Raw genomic sequence first — 12126 nt, 5'->3', positions numbered from 1 at the left:
AAGTATGGTTAGGTGAATGTAGAGGTTAGATTTGAACTTATACCCCTGTGGTCAATAACAGCCTGCTACTTCAATAAACACCTGCTGTATTTTTCTTAGGAATAAGCTTCTTAGAGTGCACAGACAGAACTTTTAAAAGTTACAAATTTGTACAATTTAAGTAGAAAAATAAAGGCTGGATTTTCCAATGTGCAATAACTAAGTTATATATATATACTAGGTCATCCCATAAATAATGCAGTTTTTTATACTTTTATTTTTCAAAATTAAGATAAACAAAGTTTTTTATAATCTAAAATGTACTCTCCTTCAATTTCTACAATTTCCTACAATGCTCTTCCATCTATCTGATAGACTTGCAAGGCCCCTCTTCCAAAACTCACTTGTCTATGATGAAAAATTCTCCACCAGTACTCCTCTGATTTCGTCTACAGAATTCATATTTTTTCTGTCCAAATGGTTTTGAAGACTGCAGAATAAATGATAATCAGATGGGGCAATGTCTGGCAAATATGTTACATGGGGCATCATTTCCAATTAAAACTGCTCCAGCCTATGGAATGCCAAGATTTATCCTGATGGAAGAACACCTTTCATCTTGAAACCAAAGATTGTCATTTTCCTTCTAGCACTGGTGTTGATGAATGGTTGAATGACGAAATCCAAGTTTCTCTGCTAGTTCCTCTACAGTAATGATGGGATTTTGTTCCACAAGGGTTTGCAGGATGTCCTTGTCAAGCTCTACAGATCTTCCAGAAGGAGGCTCATCTTCTAGGCTGTAGTTTCCGGCTCAGAATTTCTGGAACTGATCCCTATATACAGTATTAATATTCTTTGCACTTTGTTATTTGTGTATGCACGTGTTTGTGTGTGTGTGTGAAGGCACGTAGCTGAGTGGTTAGGATATTCAGCACATGATTGGAAGGTTGTAAGTTCAATACCTGGTGGAGTGTTGTGTCCTTGAGCAAGATACTTTATTTCACATTGCTCCAGTCCAATCAGCTTAGTAAAAATGAGTAGTACCTGTAATTCAATGGGTCAGCCTTGTCACACTTTGTGTCATTCTCAATCTCCCTGAGAACTACGTTAAGGGTACATGCCTCTGTGGAGTACTCAGCCACTTGCACATTAATTTATGAATCAGCTAGAAACCACATCATCGTAACCGACAGAGTACCCATTAGTTTTATATATATATATATATGTTTACAGAAATAGATAATTTAATATTTAGGTTAATTGAAATTCTCTATGAATTAATTGACCAGGAGAAATCATTAGAACAATGTAAAAGTTTGATCAAGGCCAGCAAGGATGAACGAAAACATCAAAACTTGAAATGGGTCAACAACTCCAAAATATCAAATAACCAAAATGGGGAGAAAATTCCAAAATCTTAATTAAATTTGAAATTATGCATGCAGCTGGTGGGAAAAATATCCAGGAAAACATTTGAAAAAGAGTTAATAATATTAAATCAATCTGTTCTTTGGTAAGAATACATGAAGTGCGCCTTCATTACAGCATGGTGTGGCAGGCTGCATGTTTTAACCAATTGCCTGTGTTACATAATAATCTTTGGCTTTCATCTCTGATGGTACAGCAATATCAAAATCCCACACTTTGAAAGTATCCAGAAAAATATTCTGTGCCAACACTGGAGAAAAGTGTTTAAAGTTTTCTAGCCAATATTATAAATGTGTTGAATGAATGCTGACAAGACTGCAGTGCACATATTACAGAACATAACATGAAGCAGGTGGAAGCTGCCTAAATTGTTTCTTAGAGAGATTTGATTGCTCTAATTGCAGGCTGGCTGGCTATTTGTTTTAGATTGGTGCTTATTGCATAGTCTTTATTTATGTTTGTATAACTGCAGATATTTGTAAAATAATTTCTCTCAACTGATCAAAAAGCAAGCATGTCTATGATGCATATGAAATAGAAATAGTAAAAAAAAAAATTATAATTATGACTTGCTAATGGAAATGATTTTTAACAAATTACTAGGGCTGATTGTTAACGTCATTAGCTTAATTTCATATAATTTCTTTCTTTCTTTTGATAACATAGTTCATATAGGTTGAGTAAATGGTATATCCTTAGAGAGATTTTCTTCTATATTCTGAATTTTAAAGGGCTGTGCTAGAATATTAATTATGAAATTTTCAGTACTTATAATAATAATAATAATAATAATAATAATAATAATAATAATAATAATAATAAATAGATAAATAAATAAATAAATGAAGTAAGCAATTTTGGGATATGGTCTTTGGAAAGAACTCTGAAAATCAATAAAATACCAGACTTCAGTGCTGCAAATTCAATAGCATTAAATAGTAAAATGATGGTTTTATTGTAGAACTTTTCCTATAGAAATTGAAATCAGAAAAAAAAAAGTAAAACCACTGAGAACCAGTTTCTACAACTAATTAGTTTAATAATGTGTAATTATCAGTGCAAAATGACAGGAACACTTTTTAACAGGTTATGATAGCTTTCTAAGGTAGCCATTATTTTCAAACAAAATGTGTGTGATGATAGACATTAAGAAATGAGAACACAGTCTAAACCAAATGAGAGAAAAAAATCTGTAAGGCTTCATGGTCTGTAAAATAGATTTTGTAACCATGGAACAGAAAAACAAAAAACAAAAAAATCTAGGAAATACATAAGAAATCTCTTCATAATCAGTGGAGATGTATGGAAACAGTTATTTTATCAACTCTGAAAGGATGAAAGGTAAAGTTGACCTTGTTGAGATTTGGACTCAGGAAGTGAAGTGTTGGTAGAAATGCCACCTAGCATTTTATCCAACACTAGTGATTCTAGCAGCTTGATATCTTTATAATTGAAGCAGTTGTATGCTGTCAACTTAATGTGACAGTCCCATGAAGGAAATAATACTACTGTTGTTTAGACCTAGGAAGCTGCACCACTTCCTGTTGGCCTTGACACATTTCCTGTGTCCTTATGTTTACAAGGGGGAGACAAGCACCTCCACCCAGCTAAGCCTGCATCCAGAGACATGTTTCTGAGTCTTTGCTCATCATCAGTCTAGAGCAGCATGACTTGTTAGTTGAAGATGCCTGTCAAGCTCTTGTAGGCTTAGCTGTGTGGAGGTGCTTGTCTCCCTCTTGTAAACATAAGGACACAGGAAATGTGTCAAGGCCGACAGAAAGAGGTGCAGCTTCCTAGGTCTAAACAACAGTAGTATTATTCCCTTCATGGGACTGTCACATTAAGTTGACAGCATACAACTACTTCAATGTATCACTACTGCATAAATCTCTCTGAGAGATTTAGAAATGTATTATTTCTAAATCTTTATAATTGTTTCAAATTTTGGACCAAAGTCAATAGTTTTAGAAGAATGGAGTTGGTTGATTATATCAACCCCAGTATTTGACTGGTACATTGTTTTATTGATTCTGAAAGGACGTAAGGTAAGGTTAAACCTGGTGGGATTTGAACTCAGAATGATATAGAGCCAGAAGAAATACCACCAAACAATAATGATAATAATAATTCTTTCTAATTCTGGCTAGCAATTTTTTGAAGAGATAGAAAAGTCAATTACATCCACCCCAGTACTTGACTGATACGTTATTGTATCAATCATAAAAGATTTGACTTCAGTGGGATTTAGCTTCGAACATATTCAACATGGAAGAAATGCAACTAAGCAATTATGATAGTAACAACAACAACAACAATAATAAGGTCACTACTACACCAACCCATGCAAGGTAAAATTCTCAGATACCTGAAATAAGACATAAGCAATGTATATAAAATTAACAAACACCACTATTATTAACAGACCAGACATTGTTATCAGAATTAGATTGTTTTGTCTTTTGATATTAGGGAACATTAAAAGGAGCATTTTGATATTAAGAACATTAAAAATAACATTTGATTTGTTTGAATTATGTAAGACAAAAGAATTGACATGAACTATATTCAGCACACTCTAAAAGGCAATAAGACACAAATGTATGATGCAGTTATGCAGTTATGTTCCTAATCTAAATAAGCAATGCAACGTCTGAGGACTACCTGTGGCTTGATGTCTGTGTACATCGCCACTCCTCTAAAATCAGCAAAAAGAATCATTGATCAAATTACGAACATCAATACAAATACATAATAGTAATGTAGACAGATCAGAAATTTTGAGGGTAGAGATAGTTGATTACATAAATCTAGTACTCAACTGGCAGTGATTTTATTGGCCTCAAGAAGATGAAGAGCAAAGTCGACCTTGACCTTGAACATAAAGCCAAAAGAACTGCTGCTAAGCATTTTGGTGCAGTAACAATACTGCCACCTCAGAGCCTTCAATACTACTACTACTACTACTACTAATAATAATAATAATAATAAAATTATTATTATTAATAATAATAATAATAATGATAATCTTTTCTACTCTAGGCACAAGGTTTGAAATTTTAGGGGAGGGGTAAGTCAATTACATTGAGCCCTGGACTCAACTGGTGCTTAATTTATTGGTCCCAAAAGGATGAAAGACAAAACTGACCTCGGTGGAATCTGAACTCAGAATGTAGTGGCAGACGAAATACCGTTAAGAATTTTGGCTGCCGCCATCATATAATGATAATGATAATAATAATAATAATAATAATGATCAGGAAAGTATTAGATAGTTGAAAAGAACAGATAGTATGGTACTGCAGGCTGCAGGCAGCAAGGCCACAATGCATACAAGAGTCCAGGAGTTCCAACAAAACCTGAGTTAAAAAGAATAATAATAATGATAGGTCTCTAAGAATGGCAAACCAACCATACTCTGAGATATGCCAATATATACAGACAGAAATCAAGGATATTCAACAAGATAGTGTTGATGAGAACCACCAGGAAATGAAATATTTCTTAATTAACATATCAATCCCAACAGATGATAATGTAACTCCAAAAGAAATGGAGGAATATTAAGGTCTGGAAAGAGAAATAACCTGAAAGTGGGGCCTGAGAACAGAAACAATCTCTATGATAATAGGTACTTTGGGAATGATAAAAAAACACATGTAGACAAACACATAACCACAACCCAAAGACTTACAGATATGCATAACATACGTAAAATAGCAATGCTACATATCTCATACAGTGTACATACATAAGGCACACAAAGTTATACTTGGTAGTGCAGTAAAAGCACACAATAGAAAGAAGGCAGTTAAATGACAACAATAATATTTATTATAATAATAATAATAATAATAATAATAATAATAATAATAATAATAATAATAATAATGATAATCCTTCTACTATAGGTACAAAGCCTGAAATTTGTTGGAAAGGTGACTATTTGGTTATATTGACTCTAGTATTTGACTGGCATTTATTTTATCATGCCAAAAGGGTGAGAGGTAAAGTTATTTAACCTTGGTGGAATTTAGACTCAGAATATAAAACCGGAAGAAACAATGCTAAGCGTTTTGTCCAGTGAGCTAGTAATTCTGCCATTTCATTGTCTTTAATAACAATAATAATAATAATAATAATAATTACTACCTAGCTCAGATACCAGGAAACCCCAAAATGGCTGAAGTTCAAAAGATAGTGCTCATGGGAACTGCCCATATCCTACGTAAAATACTGTCTATGTGATCTCAAATTTTAAAACAAACACATAATTTTCTTATGGTTTCTTAAACATTCTCTAGAACAACACTATGTACAAATCCAAATATATGGTACCCTAGGCATAACACCTACATGAATTTCTAACTTGTTGTCTCTTGAAGTCTATGGGTGAGACTTGGAGCCAACTTGTACAAATGCAAAACAAAAGTCAAACATAAAATAATAATAATAATATAATAATATGATGATGATGAATAATAATGGCTTCAAATTTTGGTCCAGTTTTTGAGGAGAAAGGGGCTAGTCAGTAATGTTGATTCCCACTACCCAACTGGTACTTATGTTATCAAATCCAAAGAGGGATAAAAGGCAGAATTTGAACTCAGATCATAAAGACAGACCAAGTGCCACCAAGCATTTTGTCTAGTGTGCTAACGATCTTGTCACTCACTGTTTTTAATAATAATAATAATAATAATAACAACAATAATAATAATAATAACAATAATAATAATAATAATAATAATAATAATAAAAATAATAATAATAATAATAATAACTATGTTAATGATTCTTCTTACCACAACTGCTGGAACAATGGATGTCGGTGGTAAAATATGCTCTCTGAACTCTCCTAAATCACATTCTTGTTTTATACTCGAAGCACATTTTTCATGATACTGAAATGAAAATAAATGACAAAAAAAAAAGGTTTAGAAAGGTTAACAAGAAAGATAGGAAGGAAACCAAATACATGAACACGCACACACACACACACGTGCATATATGTGCAAAGAAGTGTCAAATATCAAGAGCATTGACATCAAATTAGAGACCCTTTTGAAAAAAAAAATCAGTTAAATACAATATGATAGCAATTCCTTAAGATAGTAACTTAAGCATTTCGCCTGCCGTTACGTTCTAAGTTCAAATTCCACCGAGGACGACTCTGCCTTTCATCCTTTCAGGGTCAATAAATTAAGTACCAGTTACGCACTGGGGTTGATGTAATCAGCTTAATCCCTTTGTCTGTCCTTGTTTGTCCCCTCTATGTTTATCCCCTTGTGGGCAATAAAGAAATAGTTCTGTGTAGGACAAGCTCATTGTAGTTCAGGCTTCCACTGCTAGAAGCCACTTGATGTCACCCTCAGGCATCAGTCTGCTCATCAGCCGTGTCCAGTCAGGTCATACTGCCACATGGTACATCTTTTTTTTTGCAGTGCTTCTCCACAGTTCATCGATTTTTGCGATGGCTGAATTAAAGGAACAATATGCTTCCATGAAATTCTGTTTTCTGCTGGGGAAAACGGTGGCTGAAACAGTTGTCATGCTTCAAACAGCTTACAAAGATGCTGCCATGAACAAAACACAAGTTTATGAGTGGTTTTCATGCTTTAGGAATGGTCACTTGTTGCTTGAAGACCAACCTCATTCAGGATGGCTGTTGACCTCCCAAACGAATCTTGGAGGATTGTCACCGAACAATTGACAGACTTGTTGATATATGACTGGTGTGTACTGGAGCTCCTGTCAATGAATTTTGAGTGAAGAATTGCAAATGAATAGAGTTGCAGCAAAACTTGTGCTTTGCTAGCTCACGGAAGATCAAAAGCAGTCATGATTGAATGAGTGTTGTGAACTGAAAGAACAGCTAAAAGTTGATCCCGACCTCTTGTTAAAGGCCATCACTGGTGATGAAAGCTGGTGCTACGGAATTTGCAGATGTGGAAGAGGTGAAGGAAAAAATGACAGGCGTTAAAAGGTACCACATCGCTAGAGTTCCAGCACTGCCCCAAACAGTGGAAAACGTGTCTGGGCTGATGCATTGCTTCAAATGGAGAATACTTTGAAGCGATAAAAATGTAGACATATAAAAAACTAAGTGAATAAAATAATATTGCAAAATTCTGGTTTCCTTTGGGTACCCCCTCATATATATATATATATAAAGCAAAATCGGGATGGTACCTATGCCCAGCGTCGCCTTTCTGGCACTTGTGCCCATGACATGTGTAATGGACTTTCGAGCAAGATTGTTGCCAGTGCCCCTGGACTGGCTCTTGTGTGGGTGGCACATAAAATACACCATTTGAGTGTGGCCATTGCCAGTACCACCTGACTGGCCTCATGCGGGTGGCAGGTAAAAGCACCCACTACACTCTCAGAGTGGTTGGCGTTAGGAAGGGCATCCAGCTGTAGAAACTCTGCCAAATCAGATTGGAGCCTGGTGTAGCCATCCGGTTTCACCAGTCCTCAGTCAAATCGTCCAACCCATGCTAGCATGGAAAGCAGACGTTAAACGATGATGATGATGATGATGATATATATATATATGTATATATACATAAATCTTTGGAAAAAAGCAATGAAAAATATATACACACCTTATGCAACAAGTAAAACAAATCTACAAAACTAAAATAAATACAGTACTATTTACTGATCCAGTTAGATTTATGGCTGCATTTGGCTGCTTTGCTTTGTTCTGACAAGCCTCTGATTCTTTCCTGTAACAATTTAGCACTACCATTGACAACTTTTTAACTTCATACTTTGTTCAAAATTTGAACTGATCTTTGAAATTCACTCCATAGTATGCGTTACCTCACTCAGGCTTTTCTCTTGTTTGCTATCTGATCTACAAGCCTGCAGTTCCATTATCTCCTTAATGTCCCAAAAGGTGAGGGTCTTGTTATCAATTCACAATAAATCATTGATATCTCCTGCATCAATGTCTTCAAATCTCCTTTCTTGTGTCATTTGTTCAAGGCTATTATTGCAGATTGAAAATGTTTCGTCCAATCCTAAAGTTCTTCTTAATTATATTTAGATGCAATTTTTTTTCCTTCTTCTTTTTCTTTTTTTTTTTTTTGCTCTGAAACCTAATTAGGCACAATTAACTTCTTCCCAGTCATTTAACATTTTTTTTCTTTTATAATATAATTTTTTCCAGAATTTTTCTTTAACACACTGGTGTTTATCATCAGTTGCTGCAATCAACTAACTTAAAGGTCTTCTACAATCATCACCATCATCATCATCATCATCATCATCATCATCACCATCTTCATCAATGTCGTTGTCACCACCACCACCACCACCACCACCAAATGTCTGTTTTCCATGCTGGCATTGGTTGGGTGGTTTGACAGGATCTGGCAAGGGACTGGGCTGTGTTGAGTTCCAGTGTCAGTTTCGGCTTAGTTTCTATGGTTGAGTGTCCTTTATAATACCAACTTCTTTACTGAGTATACTGAGTACTTTTTTGTGATACAGGCAAACATAGACCTCTTTCTGAAACAAATTCGAAGCAACTGTATTTCACAAATAAAACTTAACCTAATGAATCCATTATTTTGTTGCTTTTACATGAATCGACACCCCATTATCACCCCTTTTTACATGAATCACTACCTCATTATCACCCCACTTTTTTTCAATGCCCCCTTGGAACTTTCCACTGCCCCACAAGGGAGCAATACTGCCCACTTTGGGAACCATTGCTTTAAACAAACTGTTAAGGGAACCAATCACACTGATATTGTAGATCTTGTGATGACTACGCAAATAACAGTTTCAAATTTTGGCACAAGGCCAGCAAATTCAGATGAAACGGGGTAACTCAATGACATCAACACAGTCCTTCACTTGTACTTCATTTCATCAACCCTGCAAGGATGAACGGCAAAGGTGACCTCAGTGATATTGGAACTCAGAATGTAAAGAACTAGAAAATTGCAACTAACTATTTTGTCTGATGTACTAACGAGCATGCTAATAATATAAAAAGTTTTAGACTTTTCCAAAATAATCTACATCTGACTACATTAAAAATTATATTTGCTGTATATTTACTTCTTTCTATGAAGCATTTCACTTACGCTAGAACTTCTGATGCAGTCTGGAGGATGTCAGCACTTCCTGATTCCATTGTTATCTAAATGATATGCAGACTATATTGATATTTGAACTTTGCTAACCATCCACGAAAAGCATCAAACATTTGAATAACTTTTTCAGCTGCTTTATATCTCTAATGATAATTATGTGATGTGTGTCAGTAAGTTTGTGTGAGAATTTACCATTTTTTGTTTTTTATTTTTGCATTAACACTTTTGTATTCAGATTATTCTGTTAAATGTAATCCTGATTTACAATGTTTGAATTGATCATGTATTATCTCATAGCTTTGAGATTTTGATATATGTACTTATTTTTAGAATGACATAGCAGGGTAGGTGTGAGAGTTTGAATCTGGTCAGTTTCAGCATAGAACACAGAATATTTGAGCCAGATATGGCTGGTTTAAATGCTGAAGTGTTAAACACCAATATAATCATAATCTACACCATTTGAAAGGTATTCATATTCTGAGGTTTGCCTACAACTCTAAGTAGGTAGAGAGGGGAGAAAGATGTGTATGTTAAAATGAGGAGAATGGTCAAAAGGAATAGGTGAGGAAAGAAGAAAGAAAGAGAGGTACTTAGTACCACTACATTCTCAAAATTTCATTCACACCACAAAGACCCCTTTAAATGAACAGCACATGGAATCTACGTCTCCACACTTTCCATTTGTAATGACAAAATATGAACTCCTATCGGAATTTACATACCATGGACAAGAAGCATTTCTACCACTTCTACACATCACTTTCCTTAGATAATGGCACTGCAACTATAACATCCTGCACATATTTTAATTTTTATTCTCTTATTTCTCTTTATACTTATTTCCATCCTTTTCCCAAATAACTCCTTATACTGAACTCTACTATTTCCCTCTATTTAACCATCTCACATTGTCTCTGATGAAGAGCTATCCCTAATATCCCAGAAACAGCTGTAAGACTAACTTTCTCTTTATGAATGTCCTGAAAATTCCACACAGCCATGGCTTTGTTGTCTCATTCTATTTAATGCATATACACATATATATATATATATATGGCTTTATTATCTCATCTTATTTAATATATATATATACACACACACACACACACACATATACATACACATAAATACATAAACATATATATATGTATACATATATATATACATACATGTATGTATGTATGTATTGGAGAAATCTTAAATCTTAAGCTCATCTACTTTTCTCATTTGGAGTTGGACCCAATTGCCCCAAAGCGATCAATCTACTTTCTCTGTAAGTGGAGATAATTTCAATAAATTACGAATTTATCTAGATTGATACTTAACATATACTTTTATTCATCTTTGTTGTTCAAATATTTGCCAATGGTCATACTGATCTCTCTTAGCTTATTTTCATTTATAAAATGGCATGGCTGTGTGGTAAGATGCTTGCTTGCCAACCACGTAGTTCCAGGTTCACTTCCACTACATGGAATTTTGAGCAAATGTCTTCCGCTATAACCTTGGGCTGATCAAAGCCTTGTGAGTGGATTTGATAGACAGAAACTGAAAGAAGCCCATCATGTGTGTGTGTATGTATATATAAATATATATATATATGTGATGTTTTTGAAAAATGGTGCCAAATTTTACTATTTTGTAAATAATGATAATAACAGTATTTTATAAGCTTAAAGCTTGTAAGAGATTACCATGTATTGACTAAAGAAAATAATCTAATATTGGGGCATATGAGCACTTGATAGAAAAAAGATAGATAGATAGATAGACAGACAGATTGACAGAGATAGAGAGAGAGACAGACATGCAGCCACACAGACAGATAGATAGATAGATAGATAGATAGATAGATAGATAGATAGATAGATAGATAGACAGATAGGCAGAGATAGAGAGAGAGACAGACATACAGCCACACAGACAGATAGATAGATAGATAGATAGATAAATAGATAGACAGACAGACAGACAGACAGCCAGACAGACAGACAGACAGACAGACAGATAGATAGGATACACACTCATACATACAATTACTAAAGTCATCTTGTTGAGTGGTCTTGAATCATTACTAAAATATACACTATTAACAAAATAAATATACATAAAATAAAACCTAGAATTATAATAAAAGCTATTAGTCTTCTGAAATTGATTCAGTTCATGAGAATGATGTGGTTGGTCAAATGAAAATGATAATTCTTTATTTCTTCCTGTGAATCTTGTACAAAACATTGCAATTTTTCAGTAATTGATGGGTTTTTTTTTGTTAAGGTTATAACTATCTTACCTCCACATTCTAGGTGTTAAATGTAGTAAAATTAGTTTTATGTTTTATTTATTTCAATCATTGGTCTGTGGCCATGCTGGGGCACAGCCTTGAGGCATTTGTAGTTGAAAAGATTCTTTTTTTTTTCAAGTTTAGTATTTACAGAGACAAACCAACATTGGTTGTCAAGCAATGTGAGAGAGGTGAAATGTAAATGCTGCACTCAGCTCACTCATAACTTATCCGATCCATATCCTACTCTTGTTAAAACCTGAGTGAGGGCAATCTTGAGTGAGGGCAATCTTGAGTGAGGGCAATCTTGAGTGAGGGCAA

General features: G+C 34.5%; 1 protein-coding gene across 11 annotated transcripts in view; it reads right to left on the bottom strand.

Annotated features, from left to right (window-relative positions):
- Positions 1–12126, bottom strand: part of LOC106879787 (diacylglycerol kinase beta) — a 391710-nt gene that overhangs the window by 50978 nt on the left and 328606 nt on the right. For all 11 annotated transcript variants that reach the window (XM_052973954.1, XM_052973955.1, XM_052973949.1 and 8 more), the window contains one exon: positions 6210–6308. In XM_052973954.1, coding sequence (XP_052829914.1) covers positions 6210–6308 — 99 coding nt within the window. The remainder of the gene's footprint in view (positions 1–6209; positions 6309–12126) is intronic.

Source organism: Octopus bimaculoides, chromosome 17 (genome assembly GCF_001194135.2).
Source record: "Octopus bimaculoides isolate UCB-OBI-ISO-001 chromosome 17, ASM119413v2, whole genome shotgun sequence".
Taxonomy (NCBI): Eukaryota; Metazoa; Mollusca; class Cephalopoda; order Octopoda; family Octopodidae; genus Octopus; species Octopus bimaculoides.
The sequence above is the reverse complement of the archived record's forward strand: the minus strand, read 5'-3'. Positions and strand labels throughout refer to the sequence as shown.